Source organism: Mustela putorius, unplaced genomic scaffold (assembly GCF_011764305.1).
Source record: "Mustela putorius furo isolate JIRA1106 unplaced genomic scaffold, ASM1176430v1.1 tig00004053_pilon_pilon_pilon, whole genome shotgun sequence".
Classification (NCBI taxonomy): domain Eukaryota; kingdom Metazoa; phylum Chordata; class Mammalia; order Carnivora; family Mustelidae; genus Mustela; species Mustela putorius.
The window spans coordinates 72,572-100,016 of NW_025422186.1; the positions used below are offsets into that span (position 1 = coordinate 72,572).

The 27,445-nt window shown below is 36.1% G+C and overlaps 1 protein-coding gene across 1 annotated transcript in view; it reads left to right on the forward strand.

Annotated features, from left to right (window-relative positions):
* The window catches only part of TEX11 (testis expressed 11), a gene marked incomplete at its 5' end in the record, with an annotated part of 282,218 nt that overhangs the window by 69,433 nt on the left and 185,340 nt on the right, over positions 1 to 27,445 (forward strand). Inside the window, 2 exons of the mRNA XM_045072768.1 lie at positions 12,860 to 12,941; positions 16,404 to 16,482. Of these exons, the coding sequence (XP_044928703.1) occupies positions 12,860 to 12,941; positions 16,404 to 16,482 (161 nt within the window). The remainder of the gene's footprint in view (positions 1 to 12,859; positions 12,942 to 16,403; positions 16,483 to 27,445) is intronic.

Here is a 27,445-nt window from a genome sequence, read left to right on the forward strand (position 1 = left end):
AGCCACCCAGGTGTCCCCCAAATGATCATTTTTAAGAAATTTTTATTTTTAAGTAATCTCTACACCAAATGTGGGGCTCAAACTCACAACCTTGGCATCAGGAGTCACATGCTCTACTGACTGAGCCAGCCAGGCACCCTGCCAAATGATCATTTTTCAACTTTTAGCACACCCTCCATGTTTACCAGTTGGCAGTCAGCATTCTACTATAAACATTTATTCAATATTTATTTATTATTTTATTACTTATTAGCTTATTTCATTTATTATCAGTATGGATTTGTGTATTCCTATTTTTTTAACTGATTCATAATTCTTATTAATTACCAGTTTTGTTGTGATATAATGAACATAAAATAAACTGCCCATATTTAAAGTATAAAATTTGATGACTTTTAACATATATATATACCTGTGAAACAATCACCACAATCAGGATATTGCATATATACCTCACTCCTCAAAGTTTCTTCCTGTCCTTTTGTCAACTCTCTCTCCCACTTTTCCTTGAATAACAACTGATCTGCTTTCTGTCATCATAGATTAGTTTGTATTTTCTAGAGACTTATACAAATGAAATCATAGAGAATATATTCTTGTTTTATGTGGCTCTGCTCCCTCAGCATAATTATTCTGAGATTCATTCATATTGTGTGTGTGCATAGTTTATTCCCATATTGCTGAGTAATACCTCATTTCATGGCTATGTGCCACAGTTGCTCTTTAACCTACTTTGTCTTTATTATTATAGTTACTTCAGCTTCCATCGAAATGTTAGCATTGTATATCTTGTGTCCTTTTCATTACTCAGGTCTTTGTGTTTAAAGAGCATGTCTTGTATGTCTTGCTTCTTTTGTTGTATCTGACAATCTCTGTCTTTCAACTGTGGTGTTTAGAATGTTTACATATGATGTGATTATTGATCTGGTTAAGTTTGAGTTTATCATCTTGTTGATTTTCTAATTGTCCAATTAGTGGTTTATTCCCTTCTTTCTTCTTTTACTACCTTCTTTTGGATTATTAGAATATTTTTTCAAAATAGTGAATGAAAGCTGTGTAATTTTTATACCAACCTCCGGAAGAATTTATTTTGGAATATTATGAAAAGATTCTAAGGATTATCTAGAATAAGTAGTGAGACTAGCCAAGGAAATTTTGAAGAGAGTGATTAGAAAGGCCTTCTCATATCACATAGTTGAGTAATTTTTAAGATTCATTTTTATTTCTTTTGTTGGGTTATTAGTTATAACTCTTTGTTTTGTTATTGTAGTGGCTTCTTCAGTGTTTATACTATGTAGCTTATCTTAGTCTACCTTCATATGTCATCATAATATACTTCCATATCTCCCAGCATGACCTGTATGCTATTGTTGCACATTTTACTTTTACATCTGGTATAAAATTTATAATATGTCTTACGATTTTTGTTTGTTTTGTCAATGTTCCTTTTAAAGTGATAATAAACAATAAAATCTTACATATTTACACATGTAGTTACCATTTCAAATGATTTTTATTCCTTTGTATATATCGAAATTTCCATCTTATGTTATTTTTCTTCTGTTTGAAGAACATTGTGTTGGGATTCTCCAGAGAAACCATAGGAGATATCTATATGTCTATGTCTCTGTGTATATCTACATCTATACCTACATAGTTGTATATAGATATGGAAAGAGAGGGTTGGGGGGAGATGATAAGGAATTGTCTCACACCCTTGTGGAGGCTGGTGAGTGTCAAGATCTGCAGGGTGAGTTGGTAAGCTGGAGACTCAAGAGAGCTGATAATGTAGTTCCAGCCTGAGTCCAGAGGCCTGAGAACCAGGAGAGCCAATGATGTAGTTTCAGGTTGAAGGCTGGCAAACTTGAAACTCAAGAAGAGCCAGTGTTTTAGTTCTTGTCCAAAGGCAGAATAAAGCCAGTTCAAAATCTGTAAGTCCCAGTTCAAAATCTGTAAGTCAGGAAGAGTTCTCTTTTATTCAGGGAAGGGTAAGCATTTTTTTTTATGTTCAAGCTTTCACCTGATTGGATAAGTCCTACTCACATCATGGAGGTCAATCTTCTTTACTCCGTCTACTGATCTGAACGTTAATATCATCCAGAAACAGAAAGACCCAGGATAATGTTTGATAAAATATCTAGGTACCCTGTGACCCAGTCAAGTTGGCACATAAAATTAACCGTTTCAGACATCTTTTAACATTTCTTGTAGTGTTGCTGTACCAATGAGGACTAATTTCAACATTTATATGCTTAGAAATATCTTCACATTCTTTCTTTTAAAAAAGCTCTATTTTGCAATAGTTACAGATTCATAGGAAGTTACAAAAGTAGTACAAATAATAATAAAATAATAAATAATAAAATAATAAAAGCAATCATGGTTAGGATTCAGAAGAAAATTTTACCATCTCTCCCGCAGATAGCACAAGGTCCTGTGTGTCCTTCCCCAAGTTTCCGCTAATGATTACCTGCTGCATTACTGTAATATAGCAAAACCAGTATATTATCATTGGTATAGTGTATGTGTATAGGTCTGTGCCATCTTAACCCATGTGTAGATTCATGTAACTACCATGGCAGTAAGATACAGAACTATTTCATCATTCCAGACATTTCTCTCATGTTACCTTTTAATTCACACTCACACATGGCCTCACACCTAAGCCCTTGCAATCTCTATTTTTCATCTCTGTAATATTGTCATTCCAAGAATATTAAGCAGTTTGTGACCTTTTGAGATTGGCTTTTTTCACTTAGCATAATACCCTTGAAATCCATCCAACTTCCTGTGTATCAATAGTTGGTTTCTTTCATTGCCGAGTAGTGCATGGTATAGATGGAATCAGTTTGTTTAACCATTCACCTGTGAAAGGAGATCTTGGTTGTTTTCAGATTCTGCTATTATAAATAAACTTGTTATGAAAATTTGTGTATAGGTTTTTGTGTGGATGTAAGTTTTCATTTTCCTGGGATAAATGCCTGGTGTGTGATTCTGGGGTTATTTGGTTTTTAAGAAATTGCCCAACTGTTTTCAAGAGTGGTTGTATTGGGGCACCTCCTGCTCTTGGTTTTGGCTCAGGTAGTGATCTCCAGGTCATGATATTGAGTCCCATGTTGGACTCCATGCTCAGTGTCTTCTTGAGATTCTCTCTGCCCTTCACCCCATGCTCGTTCTCTCTTTCTATAGTAAATAAATATGTCTTGAGAAAAAGAGCAGCTGTACCATTTTTCATTTCAGCCAATGATCTATGAGAGTTCTAATTTCTCTGCATTTTTCCTAGCATTTGGTATTGTCACTGTTTTTTTAATATTTTAGCCCTATTAATAGGAATGTGGTGGTTTTAAGTCATACATTCCTAATGACTAATGTTATTGAACACCTTTGTATGTGCTCCTTTTTGGTGAAATGTCTCTTCAGATTCTGCTATTATAAATAAACTTGTTATTTTATAATTGGATTGTCCATTTTATAATTGGATTGTTCAATTTTTTACTCTTAAGTTTGAGAGTTCTTTATATATACATGTTAAGAGTTCTTTGTCACATATCTGGTTTGCAAATATCTCCCAGTGTGTAGACTGTCTTCCTAGTTTCTTCATGGTTTGTTTTAAAGCCCAGGATATAGTATATATTGGTAAATATTCTGCAAATACTTTAAATATGTGTGTTCAGCTCTTTTTGGGTGGAGTGTTCTGTAAATGTCAGTTAGATTCTCTTGATTGATGATATTGTTGATTTCTTCTATATCTTTACTGAATTTTTATCTAGTTCTTTGAATTTTTGAGGTGGAAGTGTTGAAGTCTCCAACAATAGTTTTATTTCTATAAGTTGCTACTTCAAATATTTTGCAGCTCTTTTGTTTGGTGCATACATATTTAAAGTTACTATTTCTTCTTGGTGGATTGACCCTTTTCTCATCATATCATGTTCTTCTCAGTTCCTGATAATTTTTTTTTTTGTGCTACAATCTACTTTATCTGATGTTAATATAACCATTCCTGCTCTCATATATTTTTAAAAGATTTTGTTTATTTGACAGAGAGAGATCACAAGTAGGCAGAGTGAGAGAGAGGGAAGCAGGCTCCCTGCTGAGCAGAGAGCCCGATGCAGGACTCGATCCCAAGACTCTGAGATCATGACTTGAGCTGAAGGCAGCGGCTTAACCCACTGAGCCACTCAGGTGCCCCTGCTTTCATATTTAAAAATTTTTCATAACATAGAACTTACCAGCTTACCAATTTTAAGTGTATAGTTGAGTGGCATTTAGTATATTTATATTTTGCAACCATCACTACCATCCATCTCTAGAAGTTTTCTTCTTACAAAATGTAAACGTGTATCCATTAAATAATAATTCCCCATTTTCTTTTCCCTCTAGTTCCTGGCAGTTACCATTCTTTCTGTCCCTGAATTTGGCTCTTCTAGATATCTCATATAAATGAAATCAAACACTGTTTCTCTTTTTGTGACTGACATATTTCATGTATCAAAATGTTCACAAGGTTCACCTGTGTTATAACATGTATCATTTTTTTTCCTTATTAAGGCTGAAATAGTATTCCTTTGTATGTATGTCCCACATTTTGTTTATCCATTTATTCATTGATGAACATGTTGGTTATTTTTACCTTTGGCGATGTGAATAATGCTGCTGTGAATGTGGCTATACACAGCAGGAATGCTGTGATTGCTTCCCTGCTTTCAGTTGTTTTGGTTGTAAGTGTAGAAGTCTCTAATGAACTTTTGAACATGTGAAGTATAGTTATGAAATGCAGGCAAGTTACCTGGAAAGAGGTTGATCCTGCTGTTCCTAGTATTCCTGTTTTCAAAGTATGAATTGTTAGTTTATCTTTAATGAAAGTTAATATTTTTTTTAAAAGATTTTATTTATTTATTTGACAGAGATCATAAGTAGGCAGAGAGGCAGGCGGGGTGGGGGAGGCAGGCTCCCTGCTGAGCAGAGAGCCCGAAGTGGGGCTTGATCCCAGGACCGTGGGATCATGACCTGAGCCAAAGACAGAGGCTTGAACCCACTGAGTCACCCAGGCACCCTGAAAGTTAATCTTTTAGAATCCTATACAACCTTGACTGATATCATGGCCCTACAAAGAAACTGTTTGCTTTTGCCATATGTCCATGAGGTATCACTCTTTTGGCTACTTTTATTTTGATTTTTTGGATTATCAGTTCTTGGACCATATGAGTAGTGTAAATTTGAACTCCATATCTATACACAAGGTCAGAGCCTGTTAAAAAATTCTCCAGGCCAAAAGAAAATTTATCTGGGTGAATAAATTTTTCAGCCTCATTTAGAGATTAGGCAGAAGAGAAACAAATTTCATCTACCATTAGATTTTTAAAAATATATATGTATTTTTAAAGATTTTACTTATTTATTTGACAGAGAGAGATCACAAGTAGGCAGAGAGACAAGCAGAAGGGAAGGAGGAAGCAGGCTTCCTGCTGAGCAGAGAACCCAGTGCAGGCCTCGATCCCAGGACCCTGAGATCATGACCTGAACCAAAGGCAGAGGCTTAACTCACTGAGCCACCCAGGCACCCTGCCATTAGATTTTTTAAAAAAGATTTTATTTACTTATTTGAGAGAATACGAGTGGGGCGGAGTAGAGGGAAAGGGAGAAGCAGACTCCTTGCTGAGCAGGGAGCCCAATGCAGGACCAGGACCATGGGATCATGACCTGAGCTGAAGGTGGATGCGTAACTGACTGAGCCACCCAGGTGCCCCATATACCATTAGATTTTTAAAAGAAAAGAAAAATCTTAGGAAACTCACCATTCCCACTCAGTTCACTTCTCCATGTTTTTATGCCTTACTGAAATTTTTTTTTTTTTTTTTTTTTTTTTTTTTTTTTTTTACTTTTCAGAGTCCTCAGGTTGTTACTTTGTATATCTTGTTCAGAGTTTTTAGTTGTTATTAGTAGAAGATTTAGGAGTAATGCTCCATTTTGGCTGGAACTGGAACTTATAGTAAAAAATTTTAAATATCTGTTCTTGGAGGCAAATTAAAATTTGATAGCTTTATGTTGTTTTATAAGGTTATTTTTGAAAATTTATTGGTACAATTTTATTGAAAAAGACTTGGATGCTTCAACAAGCCCCCAAAAGCACAAGCAAAGAGGAAAATTAGATAAAACTGGGCTGCATTAAAGTGAAAAGTTTTGCTTCAAATAAAATCATCAAGAAAGTGCAACTATGACCCATGGGATCCTTCCAATAAAATGGGAGGAAAATGTTCACAAATTATATATTTGATAAGTGTCTATTATCCAGAATAAATAAAAAAACTCTTACTACTCACTAGTAAGACAAACAGCTAATTAAAAATGAACAACAGATCTGAATAGACATTTCTTCAAAGGAAATATATATACCAATGGTCAATAAGCACATGGAAAGGTGCTCAACATCATTAATTATCAGAGAAATGAAAATCAAAAGAACATTGAGGAATCACTTCACACTAATATTACTATAATTCAAAAAAATGGACAAAAACAGTTGTTGGTATGAATGTAGAATAATTACAACCTATGTATACTCCTGGCAGGAATGTAAAATGGTACAGCCACTTTGGAAAACAATTTGGCAGTTCCTCAAAAAGTTAAACACTGAGTTACCGTATGATCCAGCAAATCCATTCCTAGTTATATACTTAAAAGAACTGAAAATGTGTCTGCACAAAAACTTCTGTATGAATGTTTCTAGCACCCTTACTTACACTAGCCAAATGATGGAAACAGCCCAGATGTCCATCAACTGATGAATGGATAAATAATGAATGGTATATCCATATACTAGAATATTAGGTATAAAAATGAACATAATACTGATACATGCTACAATATTAATGAACTTTGAAAATATGATGCTAATTGAAGGAAATCATCCACAGAAGAACACACATTATATCATTCTATTTATATGAAATGTCTAAAATAGGCAAATATATATATAGACATAAAGTAGAATGGGGGAAATAGAGAATGACTACTGAAGGGTACAGGGTTTCTTTTTGAGGTGATGAAAATGTTCTGAAACTAACTTGTGATGGTGTATTTACCAAAGTGTTGAGTTGTGTGCTTTAAATGAGTGAATAAAATCTTTAAAAAAATATTCCCTACATTGTAGTTTTCATCCCTGTGACTTGTTTTCTTTTTTTAAAATTTCTTTTTTAAGATTTTATTTTTATTTATTTGACAGACAGAGATCACAAGTAGGCAGAGAGGCAGGCAGAGAGAGAGAGAGGAGGAAGCAGGCTTGCCGCTGAGCAGAGAGCTCGACCCCAGGTGCCCCTGTGACTTGTTTTCTTTTTTTTTTTTTTTTTTTTTTTTTTTTTTTTTTTTTTTTTTTTTTTTTTTAAAGATTCCATTCATTTACTTGACAGAGAGAAATCACAAGTAGGCAGAGAGGCAGGCAGAGAGAGAGAGAGAGGAGGAAGCAGGCTCCCTGCTGAGCAGAGAGCCCGATGCGGGACTCGATCCCAGGACCCCGAGATCATGACCTGAGCCGAAGGCAGCGGCTTAACCACTGAGCCACCCAGGCGCCCCTGTGACTTGTTTTCTAATTGGAAGTTTGTACCTATTAATCTCCTTCACCTATTCTGCCCTTGCCTTCACTTCCCTCCACTCTAGCAACCATCAGTTTGTTCTCTGTATTTATGAGTCTGTTTGTTTTGTTTTCTTTTGTTTTTGAGATTCCACATATAAGTGAAATTATATGGTATTTTTCTTGTCTGACTTCACAGCATAATACCTTCTAGAGCCATTCATGATGTTGCAAATAGCAAGATCCCATTCTTTTTTTACCCCCTAGTGTTATGTAAGTGGATTGTTTCTATTACAGCTTATTTTCAAATTTTAATTCCATCATATTTAACATACAGTGTTATACTAGTTTCAGGTGTACCCTATACTGATTCAACAATTCTATACATTACTCTGCTCATTATGTTAAGTGTACTCTTAATCATCTTCACCTATTTCATCCCCCCCGCCCACCTTCCTCTGGTAACCATTATTGTGTTCTCTATAGTTAAGAATGTGTTTTTTGATTCATCTCTTTTTTTCATTGTCCATTTTTGTTTTATTTCTTAAATTCCACAGATGAGGAAAATCATATGGTATTTGTCTTTTTCTGATTGACTTATTTTGCTTAGCATTATACTCTCTAGCTCCATTGATGTCATTGCAAATGGCAAGATTTCCTTCTTTTTATGGCTGAATAATATTCCTCTGGGTGTGTGTGTGTGTGTGTGTGTGTGTGTGTGTGTAGATCCCAGCTTCATCATCCATTCATCAGTCAATGGACATTTGATCTGTTTCAGTATCTTGGGTATGGTAAGTAATGCTGCTATAAATATAGGGGTGCATGTATCCCTTTGAGTTAGTGTTTTTGTATTCTTTGTGTAAGTACCCAGTAGTGTGATTGCGGGGTCATAGGGTATTTCTCTTTTTAACTTTTTGAGGAACCTCCATACTGTTTCCCAGAGTGGCTACACAAGTTTGCATTCCCACCAATAGTACATGAGGGTTCCGCTTTCTCCACATCCTTGCCAACACCGGTGGTTTCTTGTGTTGTTGATTTTAGCCATTCTGACAGATATGAGGTGATACCTCATTGGAGTTTTGATTTGTATTTCCCTGATGATGAGTGATGTTGAGCGTCTTTTCATGTGTCTGTTGCCCATCTGTATGTTTTCTTTGGAGAAACATCTGTCCATGTCTTCTGCTCATTTTTATTTTTTATTTTTTTTTATTTTATTTTTTTTAAAGATTTTATTTATTTATTTGACAGAGAGAAATCACAAGTAGGCAGAGAGGCAGGCAGAGAGAGAGAGGAGGAAGCAGGCTCCCTGCTGAGCAGAGAGCCCGATGCGGGACTCGATCCCAGGACCCTGAGATCATGACCTGAGCCGAAGGCAGTGGCTTAACCACTGAGCCACCCAGGCGCCCTTCTGCTCATTTTTAAATTGGATTATTTGGTTTTAGGGTTTTGAGTTGTGTAAACTCTTTATATGTATTAAATACTTACCCTTTATAGGATTTGTTATTTGCAGATAATCTTTCTGATTTTACATTGCCTTTTAGTTTTGTTGATTGTTGCCTTTGCTGTGCAGAAGCTTTTTATTTTGAAGTAATTCCAATAGTTTATTTTTCTTCTGTTTCCCTTGCTTCAGGGAACCTATCTACAAAAAAGTTGCTATAACTGATGTCAGAGAGGTTACTACCTGTGCTCTCTTCTAGGATTTTTATAGTTTCCTGTCTCACATTTAAGTCTCTTATCCATTTTGAATTTATTTTTGTGTATGGTGTAAGAAAGTGGTCCGATTTCATTCTTCCGCATGTTTCTGTCCTTTGTTGAGGAGACTCTTTTTCCGATTGGATATTCTTTTCTGCTTTGTTGAAGATTAATTGACCATATAGTTGTGGGTTCGTTTCTGGGTTTTCTATTCTGTTCCATTGATCTATGTGTCTGTTTTGTGCCAGTACCATACTGTTTTGATCACTACAGCTTTATAATATAACTTGAAGTCCTGACTTGTGAGGCCTCCAGCTTTGCTTTTCGTTTTCAAGATTGCTTTCACTATTGAGGGGCTCTTTTGTGTTTTCATATAAGTTTAGGAATATTTGTACTAGTTCTGTGTAAAATACTATTGATGTTTTTGTAGGAAATAGGATTTTCTATATACAAGATCATGTTATTTGCAAACAGAGCTAATTTTACTTCTTTCTTTGTCGGGTTGCCTTTTACCTCTTTTTCTCCCCTAATTGCCTGGCAAGCATGTTTATTATAATTTTGACTAGAAGTGGCAAGAGAAGACTTCTTTTTCTTATTCCTAATCGTGTGGAGAAATCTTTAAGTATTTCGCCATTCAGTATGGTATTAGCTGTGAATTTTTCATAGATGCCCTTTATCAGTTGAGTAAGTGCCTTCTAACTCCTAGTGCTTTGAGCATTGATACAGGTATTTGAAGATTTTTATTTATTTACTTGAGACAGAACATGAGTGAGCGAGTGGGTAGAAGAGCATGGGGAGGGGAACAAACAAACTCCATGCTCAGCATGGAGTGTGACACAGGGCTTGATCTCTCGACCCCGAGATCAGGGTCACTTAACTGACTGAGCCACCCAGGCGTCCCATGTTACAGCTATTTTGGATAACAGTTTGACATTACTTGATAAAGTTGAACTTAACCATATCCAACCACCCAGCAACTTCACTTCTAGGTATATACTTTGGAAAAAAGTTGTTGCATTTGTATGCTAGGAGAATTGTACAGAAGCTGATGCCAGGATTGTTCAAAATAGCAGTTGGGTTGAAAATAACTTTGATGTTTAAAGTAGAATGGATAGATAAATTTTGATATAGTCATGCAATGGAATACTGTACAATAGTCCTTCTCAGACTTTAGCATGCATAAGGATTAACTAGAGTTCCTATTAAAACACAGTGTTTATTGCCTTACTAAACAAGTACTAGAATTTATGTTGAAATGGCAGCTTTTCATAATGCAAATCAATAATAATGATTTTATCCTTTTTCTTAAAAATAAAATTCACACATACATAGTTTATAGGACCCCACCCATATTTTCTGATTCAGTAGATTTGGGATGAGACCTGCATTTCTTTATTTTTTTTTTAATTTTCTTTTTTAATTTTTTATAAACATATATTTTTATCCCCAGGAGTACAGGTCTGTGGAGACCTGCATTTCTGATAAGTTTTCAGTTAATGCTGATCAAGGAATACCTTTTGAGGATATTGGTATACAGTAATGAAAACAAATTCCATATATCAACATAAATGAATCTGAAAATCATGACATTGAATGAAAGAAGCAAGTCCAAGAAGAATTTATATTTTTGTTTTAAGTGAAGTCAAATGCAGGCAAAACTAAACAATATATTGAGTATCTATAAAGAAGGGAAAGGGAATTACTACACAAAATTCAAGGTGGTGTTTACCTTTGTGGGTAAGATAGGTGTCTGGCTGGCTCAGTGGGTAGAGCTGTGACTATTGGACTTGAGGTTGTGAATTCGGGGCCCTATGTTGGGTATTTGACAGAGATACAGCAAGGGAGGGAACACAAGCAGGGGGAGTGGGAGAGGGAGAAGCAGACCTCCCGCCAAGTAAGGAACCTGATGCAGGGCTCAGTTCCAGGACTCTGGGATCATGACCTGAGCCAAAGGCAGATGCTTAATGACTGAACCACCCAGGTGCCCCCAAATATACAGAGAGCCTATGGTGGTTGTATTCTCTGTTTCTTTATCTGTGTGATTAGTTCATGGGTGTTTGTTTTATCATTATTCTGTAAACTATGCATATGTATTTTATATAATCATGTATGTGTGTGATAAACTTTGAACTAAAAAAATGGCAAACTTATCTTTAAAACTTGCAGGAGAATTGGACAATAAATAAAAGGCAGGCCGAATGTAGAAAAAGCTTCACAAGAGATGGCTTATTACAGTGGAAAGGTTATATCCCTTAGAGTCAGAAATTTCTGAATTCAAAGTTTGGTTCTACCACTTAGCAACTATGTCACTGTGTGTAAGTGACTCCAACTGAGCCTCAGCTTTCTCTTCTGCAAAATGGGATTTATGGATAACTTGCCTTGAAAATTTGTTGTATGGATCCTTTTTTCAAATAACTGTTTGGCAAAAAGAAAAAGAAGTAAGTAGAAATCTAAGGAATAAGAGTGAGAAACAATAGTGAGAAAAGTTACAGGAAAGATAAGAATATTAATTATAGGGAGAAAGCTAATAGATTTAACAGGTAATTATGATTTCTGAAAGTATAATTTCAGGAGACATGGATAGACCTTACAGTGCAAATGTTTACAGAAGTGAACCCATGATTATACAATGAAAGAGTGTTTGTCCATTCTCTGAAGTTGTTTGGTAATGAAATCAAAGGGAAAACCAGAATGTCAGCTTGTGTGAGTATAGTAGACTGAAGGAAAAGAGATCCCGCCAAACTCTGGAAGACCTGTACATCTCTGAAAGTAAAAGGGAATTGAATCCAAGACCTATTCCAACATGTCTGTCAGGAAATGTCACAATGCAGTAAATTAAAATCTGCAACCTCGGTTTATTATTTGTATTGATGGCATCTATATTTGTGAACCCTTTTAATACCAATGCATACTTTCCCTAACTTTCCATTCTTAAGGCATCTCAAACATGAATTGCTATAATTATTTGCCAAGGTTGGAGCAAATAAGTACAATGTTCGTGTAGAGGCTGAATGACTTTGTAGTGAAAAAGGTTCTCTTCTGTGGGCCTAGACTATTCTTTTATACTGAGCTAGCTGTTTAAATATGTATCCTGTCAGGCAAAGTGGAACCAGGCAAGAGACCACAGATACCGTAGAACCATAGAAAAACTATTCAGAGTACATTGTTATTAATAGTAAATATGACTGGCATATCCTTAGGGAAGACAGTACATTTTCATTTCATTCAGCCATATTTCCAAAGGACATTAGTTGTTACTAAAATCTCAAAAGAAAGCAAATATAATTTGACATGTGGAGTTTTGCTTATCAAGTCAAGAATATGGCCTTACAGTCACAGTTTAAGTATTGACCTTGCCATTAAGTGCTTGCCACTCGATCAAATGTTTAAATGTTTTTTCCTTGTGTTATTTAGATTAAGTTAAATATCAAAAAATATTCTCGCAGATAAACTGGATTTTATGATCTGATCTTCTATAATTTTGATTTTTTTGATCATGAGTCATTCTCTTGTGGTTAAATAAAACAGGCAAATTACTTGAAAATTGTCTTTTACATTCTACAGTTTTAATGTCACTGTGAATTTCTCTATTTAAAATAGGAATATTTGAATCCAGCTGGGCTTTTCTTAAAGATGAAAATCCTCTTGAAGAGTGAAATAGCTAATGAAGAACTCCTTGAAGGTATCATCTCTATATGAAGAACACACAATTTTGAAATATCATTTCCAGTTTGTTTAATATAGGATCTTTTATAGTATCCTAACAAGTGTGATTTGATAGTGACTGAGAAAGAAATTGATCACGTAGGAAAAGGAGAGGCTTGTCAGCTAGGAAGAAAAAGAGAAGGAAGAGGGACTAGTTGGAGATTTAATAGTAAAAAAAGAGCTGAATAAAAAATGTTAAGTTTTCGGGTTTTGTTTGTTTGTTTGTTTGTTTTTTAGTTTAGCAAAAATTACAGCTGCCCTTCCAAATTTGTCTATCATCATGAAAAAATATTAACTTTGGATGGAAAAAGCCTTTGTAGTGCTGTGCTTTTTATAATTACTTGTATAAACATTTCTATTTGTTTTTCAAAATTCTTCTTTTTAAGATTTATTATTTTAGAAGGTGGGGGAAAGGCAGAGGGGAAGGGAGAGAGAGTCTTAAGCAGACTCCATACTGAGTGTAGAGCTCAACATGGGGCTTGATCTCACGATTATGAGATCACAACCTGAGCTGAAACCAATAGTTGGACACTTAACTGAGTGTACCACTCAGGTGTCTCTTTTTCAGAATTCTTTTTTTTTTTTTAAATATTTTATTTATTTATTTATTTATTTGTTTGACAGACAAGAGATCACAAGTAGGCGGAGAGACAGGCAGAGAGAGAGGGGGAAGCAGGCTCCCTGCTGAGCAGCGAGCCTGATGTGGGACTCCATCCTGGGACACTGGGATCGTGACCCAAGCCAAAGGCAGAGGCTTTAACCCACTGAGCCACCCAGGCGCCCCGTCCCCCTTTTTCAGAATGTTTAAGGGTCTAGAATGTATACCTCACAGAATAAACATCCTGATATACATGTTTGAGTCATTTGGCAAGTCACTTAATTTTTCTGTGCTTAAGTTTCTTCATCTTTAAAAGAGATAAAATAATAATGTCTACCTCATTGTGTTATTTTGAGAATCCCTGAGAAAATGTATATAAAGCATTTAGCAGTATCCCTGGTACAGAGTTAGTGTGCAAAACCTGTTACCTGTTTTTGTAGCTGTTAATTATTACTGTTACTACTACAAAAAGTCTGTCTATGCACACTGGCCCCTTAACAATATTTCAATAGTGTTTAGCCATAAAAATAATTTAAATTATTTTAATGTGTATATGCTTTATTTTTTTCTACATGAAAATTTAGTTGCATTAAAGAGCTGTATTTTTTACTATATAAAATTATATTCTAATATAATTAATTATCCCATAAATAATAATAATTTTTAATAAATAGGATAATGATCAAATTTGGTAGTAGCTCTAAATTTAGTTCTAATTTAGTACACCTAAAACTTTCTGTGACTTCTAGAGTTTTAGCTAATCACTAGGAGACCTTAGAAGCTGAAGTGTATAGAAGATTCTGTATTTCTACATAACAGTGTCATCTCAGTATACACAGGCTGAAAAATGTTAGGAACCAGGAAGGCAACTCTACTTTTTTTTTCCACTAGGAGAATAAACCAACTAACCATTTAAAGGAATAGGCTTACTTAAACCTATACAATATAAGAAGAGCAAAGGGATTATGAAGTCACCTACTTTAAAATTGATTGATCTTAGATTACAATTCCTCATTATAATATTTATCAAAATGCTGATAAAAAGCAGAGTTTAAAATGAAACTATTCTTTATGGCCATATTGTTTTTATTTAGTCTCTTGATATTCAGACTAATGAAGTCTCAATGTTAGATTACAATTTAGGAGACTTCCCTGAATCCCAAGTTTTCTACACCTTAAAATATTAAATTATCTTTTACTTTGTTGTATTGAGAGAATGTGTTGAAACTTGCATTTTTTTTTCATTTTATAATTTTTTATTTTTTATAAACATATTTTTTTATCCCCAGGGGTACCGGTCTGTGAATCACCAGGTTTACACACTTCACAGCACTCACCAAAGCACATACCCTCCCCAATGTCCATAATCCCACCCCCTTTTCCCAACCCCCCTCCCCCCAGCAACCCTCAGTTTGTTTTGTGAGATTAAGAGTCCCTTATGGTTTGTCTCCCTCCCAATCCCATCATTTCTTTGCTAGTAGAAGTACTTTACTCTTAGAATGGTCAATCTAACTGCTGGAATTAGAGTTTCACTGGTATTTTTTGTAGTAGAAAAACTGAAAAAAAATACACAAAATTGTTTTTATTATGAAAGGGTAGCACATACCCATTAAGGAAACTTTTGGAAAATACTAAAAATATACATAGTACTGCCATTTACGGGAATGTAAGTTTCCTGACAATAGGTATTTTTGTGTGTATTTTCCACTACTGGGTTTTTAGCACCAAGCACAGAGACTACACTCATTAGATAATTTGGTAAATAAGGAGTCTGAACACAATCACTTCTAGCAGTTTGATCATTTATTTTCAGTGCTTTTTCTATTTTGGTTAAATTTGTTTGTTTTATAGAATTTTGACTATATAGTACATGCAGGCTTTATTTTCTGATTTTTCACTTACTAATCTTACAAACATTTTTCATAGTGGAGCATATTCATTTTTCTCTGTTCTTTCACACTCAACACTTTTAATGGTTTTTGTAATAGTTTATCACCTGCCTATAGTGGACACTCAAGAATATATTTCCTTTTCATTGTTATTATAATCTATACTGATTTTAATATCTTTGCTTATAAACATTTTCCCTCATTTCAGATGACTTTTCAGAAGTACACTTTTTGTAGTAGAGGGAATGCATAAAAATAACAGTAGCTTTCATTTACTGAGTGTTTACTAAGTGCTGGGTGCTTTACTATGTAATTTACATTAGTTATCCCATGTAACCCTCTCAACAAACCTAAGAGATTGATGATACATTCCCATTTTACAGATGACAATACTAAGGCACAGAAGAACTAAGTAACTTGCCTATGGCATATAGGTGGCAAGTGGTTTCAAATATAAGTCTATCTTGACTTGAGGTCCCAAACTTTTTTTTAAAGATTTTATTTATTGAGAGGGAGAGAGAGCACATGAGACAGGAGAAGGTCAGAGGGAGAAGTAGACTCCCCACTGAGCTGGGAGCCTGATGTGGGACTCGATCCCAGGAGTCCAGGATCATGACCTGAGCTGAAGGCAGTTGCTTAACCACCTGAGCCACCCAGGTGCCCAGGGTCCCAAGCTTTTAACCACTGTGTTCTTAGTATACAGTATTGCCAAATTGCTTTTCAAAAAGATTGTACCAAGTTACTTGGCATCCATAGAAGAGTACATGTTTCACTACATTCTAGCATTGGATGTTACTATTTTATAAAAAGGTTTTTATAAATTATTAGGTAAGGCATGGTCTATGGCAAACATTTAGAAAGTAGATTTTGAACAGAGAAAAATTACTGAAAATAGTTCAGCTTCCTCTGAAATGAAACGGATATGATTATTTCATTTTTTTTTCTTTTTTAGCTGTCATGGAAATAATGCATCTTGACATGTCTCTAGACTTTTGTCTGAATGTTGCTAAACTGCTGATGGATCATGAAAGGTACAGTAGAATTGATTTTCTTTTCTCTAAAGACTAACATTTTTTTAAGATTTCCATTAATATATATTGAATATATCCATTTATATCCATCTGTATTCACAGAGCACTGCATTTGCCATTGTGCTTATCAAATTAGAAGATGGAAATGTTTGCTTAATGATTTAAACAGCCAAGAGTCAAGATAATTTTAAAATTAACGTTAAGGGACGCCTGGGTGGCTCAGTTGGTTAAGCAGCTGCCTTTGGCTCAGGTCATGATCCCAGCGTCCTGGGATCGAGTCCCACATCGGGCTCCTTGCTCAGCGGGGAGCCTGCTTCTCCCTCTGCCTCTGCCTGCCATTCTGTCTTCCTGTGCTCGCTCTCTCCCCTTCTCTCTCTCTGATAAATAAATAAAATCTTTAAAAAAAAAATAAAAAATAAAATTAACGTTAAAATTTTGAAAAAGAAATAAAAAGTGGAGTAAGGTAGTCGGGGCTGTAAAAAACAGGAGGTTAGGCCTAGGTTAGCCTACAGGACGGTGTCAGGCAGAACAGGAAGGCATGAGCAAGTGCAGTTCTATGAGTAATGCACTTCTCCGGCTCTATCTGTATGGGGCTGTTAATGTCAGAAGGGATCTTAGGATATTTACAGACCTCTGAATGGTTCCCAGACTTCAGTGTTCATCACAATTACTGGGGAATAAGCACTTGAAAAGACGGCTCAGCATCATTAGCCATCAGAGAAACATCAGTCAAAACCACAACAAGAAACCACTTTGTACCCACTAGGATGGCTATAATAAAAAAGACAGATAATAACAAATGTTGACAAGGATGTAGAGAAATTGTAACTCTGATACACTAATGGTGGTAATGTAAAATTGTGCAGCTGCTTTGAAAACAGTCTCTTATTCAGTATGTTAGAGAGATACCATATGACCCAACAATTCCACTCTTGAATTAAATAGGAAATGCATGTCCATAAAACACTTCAATGTGAATGTTTATAGCAACGTTATTCTTAATATTTAAATGTGGAAACATTCAAAATGTCTATCAACTGATGAATAGATAAACAAAATATGATATAACCATACCATGGAATATTACTTGGCAATAAAGGATGATGTATGGAACTGTTGAATTACTACTATATTGTACACCTAAGATTCATATAACAGTTTGTTAACTAACTAGTGTTCAAATCTTTAAAATATTAAGAAAAATAAAAAGAAACAGGTACTGATATATGTTATAACAAGGATAAACCTTGAAAACATTATGCTAAGTGAAAGGAGCAAGTCACAAAGATCATAGATTGTATCAATCCATTTATATACTATCCAGAATAGGTACATTTATACAGATAGGAAGTAGATTAGTGTTTGCTTAGGGCTGTGAGACTTGGGGGAAATGGGGAGAGACTGCTCATGGGTATGGCATTTCTTTTTGATGTGATGAAAATGTTTTAAATTGATTGGGTGATGGTTTTACAATTGTATGAGTACACTAAAAGCCACTGAATTGTGTACTTTAAATGGATGCATGGTATGGTATGGGAATTATACCTCAATAAAATGGTTATACAAAGTGATCACTAGGGAACTTTTTTAAAAATACAGAGATCAGGCCCTGCCTTACTCCAACAAGCCCAGACCTCTCTTCTTTATTAGTTCTCCAAGTGGTTCAGAGAATCACTATTTTAGGTGAGTTAGTAAACATTTTCTGTAAAGGGCCTTTAGCCTTTGTAAACCATAAATTCTCTGTAACACCTCCTTTATTCTGCTCTTGTGTGAAAGTAGCCATAGAAAATCTGTAAATAAATGGAACTGGCTGTGTTCCAAAAGCTTTATTTACAAAAACAGGTAGCTGGTTGGATTTGGCCTGCAAGCTGTAGCTTATCAACCATTGTTGCAGACCAGTCTCCTACCTGACGCATGACTTCTTGGATGAGAAGGCATTCAGCCTCTTCTGGAATATCTATGGAAGAGGGGATTGTAATAATGGTAATAATATTTATATATTATTTGAAATTAATACATTAATTATAATAATTATGATTATGTTTCTACAAAACTACAACACAAAAATTTTTCTTATATACATTTGGTACATGTTTTTCAATAATTTCTAAGGCTGCTAGTTCTGCCATGTGGTAATATCAAAATCTTTTACTTGACAGTTCTTCCCCATTTCATTCTAACATTGTTCATTTGGTCAGTCACTTATAGTTTGTATGTATGGTAACTGGAAATGAACATAATACTACAGATGTGGTCTAACCAATAGTATCTGCTTTTTATGTTTCAAATGTTCTAAACTAGGGCACCTAGGTGGCTCAGTTGGTTAAGTAACTGCCTTAGGTTTGGGTCATGATCCCAGGGTCCTGGGACTGAGCCCCATACCAGGTTCCCCCCTCCCTCTGCCGCTCCCCTTGCCTGTGCTTTCCTGTTCTTTCTCTGTAAGATAAATAAATAAAAATCTTAAAAAAAATAATAAAAAGATAAATGTTCTAAACCTGAACTATCCAATTTTGTAGCAACCAGCCCCATATAACTATTTAAATTAACAAAAATTAAACAAAATAAAAAAGTCCTTCAGTCACACTAGATATATCAGGTTTCATTAGCTACATGTGGTAAGTGGCTAGAGCTTACTGAACAGTGCAGATAGAGAACAATTCCATTATCATAGGAAGTTCAACTGGGCAGCACTGCTCTAGAGTCTATGTTTCCTTTAATGAAACCAATGTTAAGTTTAGCTCTTTCCTCACAGCCACATCACATAGTGAATTTACTGCGCTTAGAAAACTAGATCTTTATAATATCAACTGCTCTTATCTCTGAATTCTATATCCTTTACCTTTATGATTGAATAAGTACCCAGTGGCCATACTAAAAGGAAAATACCTAGTTCTTTCCTACTGTGTGTTTTTCTCATGTATATTTCTTCCTGTGAGTATCCTTTACTACTCATACAAAACATTTCACTTGTCACTAAATATGTGGAGGTTTTTCCCCACACCAAGCAATTCTCTGTGATACTAGTTGGGTGTCCTGCAATTCAACTGAGTTCTGACACTATCTACCTGGAGATAGCATCGAAACCCACAGTTTAAGGGTTTGGTCTCACAAGACTGCCCCCCCATACATCAGAAGTTAGTTGCAAGCCCAGGTTATCACCTATGTTTCTCACCAACTAGACATAGATCAGAGGTTCTAACATCCTCCTCCTCAGGTTCAATTAATTTGTTAGAGTGGCTCACAAAACTCAGGGAAACACTTAACTTTTGTTTCCCAGCTTACTGAAGGACTTGTTAAAAGATACAGATGAATAGCTGGGTAAGGAGATACATAACGTGAGATCCAGGAGAATTCTGTGCACAGGCGTTTCTGTGCATACAGTGTTGGGCTGTAATACCCTCTTGGTGTATATGTGTTTATAGCATGGAAGCTCTCTGGACTCTGCACTTTTGGGGTTTTATGGAGACTTCTTCACATAAGCATGATCAATTATTAATTCTATTTCTAGTCCTTCTCTCTTCTCTGGAGGACTTGGGGGGAACTGAAAATTCCAAGCTTCTAATCATGGCTTGGTCATTCTGGTGATCAGCCCCCCATCCAGGAGCCATCCAGAGTAATAGAACAAAAGATGCTACTAGAGCTCTTATCACTTAGGAATTTACAGGAGTTTCAGGAGCTCTGTGTCAGGGATAGGGCAAAAAACAAATATTGGAACAAGAGATGCCCCTAGTGTTCTTATCACTTAGGAAATGACAAGGGTTTTAGGTCTCTGTGCTAGGAACCAGGAGCAGAGATCAATATATATTTTGTTATCCCACGTATATTTTTTAAGCTATTAAGTTTCAACCTGATTGTTAGAGCTTATTTTTTTTCAGTTGTTATAATCCTGTAAATTTAAATTCTATCATGTGGTGTATTTACTCTTCCCAGTTTGTTATCTTCAGATTTTGTAGGCATTCCAACTGTCTTCATCCAATTTACAGTAGCAAATTTTCTCTTAAAGGACAGGATAGTATATATTTTAGATTTCTGGACCTCACAGTTTTTTTTTTCTAATTTTTTTCTTTCTTTCTTTTTTTTTTTTTAAAAGATTTTATTTATTTATTTGACAGACAGATCACAAGTAGGCAGTGAGGCAGGCAGAGAGAGAGGAAGGGAAGCAGGCTTCCCACTCAGCAGAGAGCCCAACGTGGGGCTCAATCCCAGGATGCCGGGATCATGACCTGAGCTGAAGGCAGAGGCTTAACCCACTGAGCCACCCAGGCGCCCCTTTCCTAATTTTTTTCTTCAGAATTTTATTTAAACTCTAGTTAATATACAATGTAATATTGGTTTAATGAGTAGAATTTAATGATTCATCACTTACATACAACACCGAGTGCTGAACAAGTGCCCTCCTTAATACCCGTCACCCATTTAGCCCATCCCCTGTCCACCTCTCTCCATCAACCCTGAGTTTGTTCTCTATCATTAAGAGACTCTTGGGTTCTGCTTCCCTCTCTTTTTTTCCCCTTCCCACATGTTCATCTGTTTTGTTTCTTCAATTCCTCATATGAGTGAAATCATGGTATTTGTCCTTCTCTGAGTTACTTCACTTGCACATCCTCTATAGCTCCATCTACATCCTTGCAAATGGCAAGATTTCATTTTTTATGGTTGAGTAATATTCCATTACACACGCACACGTGCGTGCATCTTCTTTATCTACTCATCTGTTGATGGACCTTTGGGTTCTTTTTATAATTTAGCTATTCTTGATAATGCTGCTATAAACATTGGGATACATGTGCTCCTTTGAATCAGTATTTTGTATCCTTTGGGTAGATACCTAGTAGTGCAATTGCTGGGTCATAGGTAGTTCTCTTTTTAACTTTTTGAGGAACCTCCATACTGTTTTCCAGAGTGGCTGCACCAGTTTGCATTCCCACCAACAGTGTAAGATGGTTTCCCTTTCTCTACATCCTCACCAACACCTGTTGTTTCTTATGTTGTCAACTTTTTAGGCATTCAGGCCGGTGTGAGGTGGTATTTCATCATGGTTTTTTATTTTTTATTTTTTTTATTTTAAGATTTTTATTTATTCATTTGACAGAAATCACAAGTAGGCAGAGAGGCAGGCAAAGAGAGAGAGAGGAGGAAGCAGGCTCCCCGCTGAGTAGAGAGCCCAATGCGGGACTCCATCCCAGGACCCTGAGATCATGACCTGAGCCGAAGGCAGCTGCTTAACCACTGAGCCACCCAGGCGCCCTCATCATGGTTTTGATTTGTATTTCCCTGATGATGAGTTGATGTTGAGAATCTTTTAATCTTTTCATGTGTCCATTAACCTTCTGGATGTCTTCTTTGAAAACATGTATCTCTTCATGTCTTCTGCCTATTTAACTGGATCATTTGTGTCGCTCTCGGTGGCAAGAACGACCCGCAAACGTGATGGGTGGCAAGCTTCTTTATTAGTTCTCTCTCAGTCCCGACAGTCTCTCCGCTTTATATCCTTTACCTCGGCCAATCACCGATCTAGTCCACGCCCCTCTCCCTGATCACGCTGCGAGCACGGGCTCACCCATGCTTGCAGCCAGCCAATCAGTCTCGCTTCCTCAATCCCCGGGCACCTCCGTATACGTGACTCCTTGCATCTATTTCATGGCTCTCCACAATTTGTTTTTGGATGTTGAGTTTGATTAGTTCTTTATAGATTTTAGATATCAAGTATGTCATTTGAAAATATCTTCTCCCATTCCATAGGCTGCCTTTTAGTTTTATTGTTTCCTTTGCTGTGCAGAAGTCTTTTATCTTGATGAAGTCCCAGTAGTTTATTTTGCTTTTGTTTCCTTTGTCTCCAGAGACATGTCTAGTAAGAAGATGCTGTGGTCAAAGTCAAAGAGGTTGCTGCCTGTGTTCTCCTCTAGGATGTTGATGGTTTCCTGTCTCACATTTAGGTCTTTCATCCATTTTGAATTTATTTTTGTGTATGGTGTAAGAAAGTGCTCCAATTTCATTCTTTTGTATATTGGTGTTCAGTTTTCACATTTGTTGATGAGACTGTTTTCCATTGGGTATTCTTTCCTGCTTTGTTGAAGATTAGTTGATCATATAGTTGTGGCTTCATTTCTGGGTTTTCTGTTCTGCTCCATTGATCTAAGTGTCTGTTTTTGTGCCACTGCCGTACTATCCTGATCACTACAGCTTTGTAATGTAGCTTGATGTCCGGAATCATGCTTCTAGCTTTGTTTTTCTTTTATTGATTGCTTTGGCTATTTGGGGTCTTTGGTGGTTCTGTACAAATTTTAGGATTGTTCTAGCTCTGGGAAGAATGCTGTTGGTATTTTGATAGGGATTGCATTAAATGAGTAGATTGCTTTGCGTAGTGTAGACATTTGAACAATATTTTTCCAGTCCGTGAGCATGGAATGTCTTTACATTTCTTTTTGTCGTTTTCAGTGTCTTTCATCAGGGTTTTACAGTTTTCAGATTGCAGATCTTTTACCTCATTGTCTAGGTTTATTCCTTTGTATCTTATGGATTTTAGTGCAATTGTAAATGGGATCAATTCCTTGATTTCTCTTTCTGCATCTTCATTATTGGTGTATAGGAATGCAACAGATTTCTGTATGTTGATTTTAAATCCTGCAACTTTGCTGAATTTGTATATCAGTTCTAACAATTTTTTGGTAGAGCCTTTCAGGTTTTCTACATAGAGAATCATATCATCTGTGAATAGTGAAAGTTTGACCTCTTCCTTGCTGATTTGGATGCCTTTTATTTCTTTTTATGGTCTGATTGCTCAAGCTAGGACTTCCAGTACTATGTTGAACAACAGTGGTGAGAGTGGACATCTCTGTCTTATTCCTGACTGTAGATAAAAAGCTCTCAGCTTTTCTTCATTGAGGATGATATATATGTGTGGTTTTTTTCCCTGGGTGGTCTGTTCTCTTCCCTTTTTTTTTTTTTAAAAGATTTTATTTATTTATTTGACAGACAGAGATTGCAGGTAAGCAGAGAGGCAGTCAGAGAGAGGAGGAAGCAGGCTCCCTGCTGAGCAGAGAGCCCGATGTGGGGCTCGATCCCAGGACCCTGGGATCATGACCTGAGCCGAAGGCAGAGGCTTTAACCCACTGAGCCACCCAGGTGCCCCTGTCCTCTTCCTTTGATCTATGTGTGCATTTTCATGCCAGTACTATACTGTTTTGATTATTGTACCTTTGTAGTATAGTGTGAAATCCAAGAGCATGATACCTCCAGCTTCATTCTTCTTTCTCAGGATTGCTTTGGCTATTCAGGGTCATTTGTGGTTCTATATAAATTTTAGGCTTCTTGTTCTATCTACTTCTGTGAAAAATTCCATTGGTATTTTCTTTTTTTTTGATGTGAGGGTAAATCTGGCTTGATTAAATAAGTTTCAGAGTGTTCCCTTCCAATTTCTTGGAAGACTTTGAGAAGGATTGGCATATATTCTTTAAGGATTTGGTAGAATTTGGGGGTAAAGCCACCTAATCCTAAACTTTTCTTTGTTGGGAGATTTTTGATTACTGCTTCAATCTCTTTGCTAGTTATAGGTCTGTCAGGTTTTCTATTTCTTAATGATCCAGGCTTTGTAGGTGGTTGTGTTTCTAGGAATTCATGCATTTCTTCTAGGTTATCCAATTTGGTATATAAGTTTTCATGGTAGTCCCTTAAAATTCTTTTCATTTCTTTTTTTTTTTTTTTTTAAAGATTTCATTTATTTGACACAGAGAGAGAGAGAGCCAGAGAGGTAACACAAGCAGGGGGAGTGGCAGAGGGAGAAGCAGGCTCCCCACTGAGCAGGGAGCCCAATGTGGGGCTTGAGCTCAGGACTCTAGGATCATGACCTGAGCCAAAGGCAGATGCCCAATGACTGAACCACCCAGGTGCCCCTAAAATTACTTTCGTTTCTGAAGCATCAGTTGTAATGTCTTTTCTTTTATTCATGATTTTATTCAAGTCTTCCTTTTTTCTTAATCTAGCTAAAGATTTGTCACTTTTGTTTATCTTTTCAGAAAACCAACTCTTAGTTTAATTGTTTTTTTTTTAAGATTTTATTTATTTATTTAACAGAGATCACAGGCAGGCAGAGAAGCAGGCAGAGAGAGAGGAGGAAGCAGGCTCCCTGCTGAGCAGAGAGCCCAATGTGGGGCTTGATCCCAGGACCCAGGGACCATGACCTGAGCTGAAGGCAGAGGCTTTAACCCACTGAGCCACCCAGGCGCCCCAGTTTAATTGTTTTTTTCCTGTTGTTTTTCTAGTCTCTATTTCTTTTATTTCTGCTCTAATCTTATTATTTCCTTCCTTCTGGTAGTTTTGTGGTTAGTTTGTTCTTCTTTTTCCTAGTCCCCTAGTTGTAGAATTAGGTTATTGATTTGAGATCTTTCTTGTTATTGAATGTGAACATTTATAGATACAAATTTCTCCCTTAGCATGGTTTTTTATGTGTCCTGTAAGCCTAGGTAGGTTGTATTTTCATTTTCATTCAGTCTTAAGTTTTTTCTAATTTCCCTTGTGATTTCTTCTTCATTTCATTGATTAAGCATATTGTTTAATTTCTACAAATTCTAAATATTTTCAGCTTTTCTTCCATTACTGATTTGTAACTTTATCCATTTGTCATCAGAAAAGATACTCTGCATGATGTCTGTCTTTTAAAATCTATTGAGGGGTTCCTGGTGGCTCAGTCAGTTGGGTTTCTGACTCCTGATTTCAGCTCAGGTCGTTGATCTCAGAGTCACGAGATTGAGCCCTACATTGTGCTCTGCACTGGGCATGGAGCCTACTTAATATTCTCTCTTTCCCTCTCCGCCCTGCCCTGCTCTTGTTCTCTCTGTGAATGAATGACTGAATAAATAAATAAATAAATAAAATCTGTTCACTTTAAATTTGTGGCCTAACATTTGGTCTGTCCTGGAAAATGTTCCATGTGCACTTGAAAAGAATGTGTATTCTGTTATTGGGTGGGCTGTGCTGTATATGTCTCTTGGTTTATTGTGTTGTTAAAGTCCTGTATTTCTTACTTTTGTCCAGTTGTTCTATCCATTTTTGAAAGGAGGTCTTGAAGTCTCCAACTGTTATCGTAGAGCGTAGAGCGCTGGTTTACCTTCAGTTCTCTTAAACTGATGTTCTGTTTTTATTGTTATATCTTCTTGCTGTATTGCATTTTTAATTGATGTATAATGTCTTTCTTTGTCTTTTGTAACTTTTTAAATTTAAAGTCCGTTTTGTTACAAACACCCCTGCTCACTTTTGGTTACTATTTGCATGGAATATCTTCTGTCATTTCATTTTCTACCTGTTTGTGTCTTTGAATCTCAAGTAAGTTTCTTCTGGACAGTACGTTGTTGGATTCTATTTATCTATTCTTCCAATCTCTGCCTTGTGATTGGAGTTTCATCCGTTTACATTTGAAGAAATTACGTATAAGGAGGGACTTCTGTTATTATTATTGCTTGTTTTATATATACCTCATAGTTGTTCTTTTTTGTCTCTCATTTCCTGAATACTGCCTTTAAGACTGACAAACTTTGCCCCCAGTTCTACATTCTAAATAAATTTATCTCATAGCAAAGGGTTTGCAGATCAGTGGACCATGAGCTGGATATGGTCAGAAATGTGTTGCATAGGGATGAATTAATTGCCAACATTTAACAATTTTAAATAAAAATGTGAATTTCTGACTTCTCATGAAAAAAATTGAAAAATCTGGAAGCACTTGGTCAGTATTCCCATTAAGCAGCAATCATTTGGAGTTAAGTGGCCATTGCCGTCTTTAGACATTGGGGCATTTCCATTTAAACATAGTCCACACACTTCCTTATTTTCTACCTTATCCTGTGTGTCAGGTTGTCACTTGTCTTTTTTGGTGGTGTTATTCATAGAGCGGATATAAGAGGAAATTAAATGTTTATGGCACCCACATCTCTTTTAAAAGTGAGAGAATGTAAGCTAGACTGAGAGGGCATTTCAAGAAAATAAGAGAAAACAAATTTATTTGTGATGGAAATAAAGGATTCTGGTGTGTTAAATGTACGTAGTGTGTCTTTGTCAACTGAACATAAATTACAAACTCATTATAAAGCAAAATAAGGTAGAAATTATGGCTAGGATACAGAAAAGTGATGTCATAAATCTTTTTTATTTATTTATTTATTTATTTGACAGAGAGAGAGAGATGACAAGCAGGCAGAGAGGCAGGCAGAGAGAGAGGAGGAAGCAGGCTCCTTGCTGAGCAGAGAGCCCGATGTGGGGCTCGATCCCAGGACCCTGAGATCATGACCCGAGCTGAAGGCAGCGGCTTAACCCACTGAGCCACCCAGGCGCCCCCTGATGTCATAAATCTTAACTGAATAAAATAAGCAATCCTATTATGAAATGCAATTTCATAGTTATATATTAAGGAAAAAGATTGCCCAGGAATCAAATACTTTCACAGATGACAGTTTATAAAAGAGTGTCTATTGAGAGAGGCACAAGATGTGTTCTTAAGTTTCAAATGCAAATCTAATCCGAAATGCTGTTGTTTGGCATGTTGAAGATATAGTTGATAATTAATTGGACAGGTTGCTTTAAAAGGGGTTATTCATTCTTTGTTGTTGTTGTTTCATAGACAGAGGTAATACTGCCCAGTAAAGCATATTTATTGATGGTGTCAGTGAGAATTTTGATATGACAGAACTTTTGAGCAAAGTTGCCGTGTTTTACATTTTTAATGTTGATTGGTCAACATAATTTGTGTGACTACAGAAGATATTTCTGCAACAGTTATTAAAATCTTGATTTGAAATTTAAATACAAGGTTTAAGTATTTTTAAGAGTGTAAGAGTGTAAGTATTTTAAGAGTGTAATTGTATAATTTACCAGGAAGCACTTTGTGCTGTAAAGCTAAACCTCAAACATGTGGATGTGTTAATAATACATGGATGGATATTCTTCTGTGGCTTTCACAGAGACTGTTGCT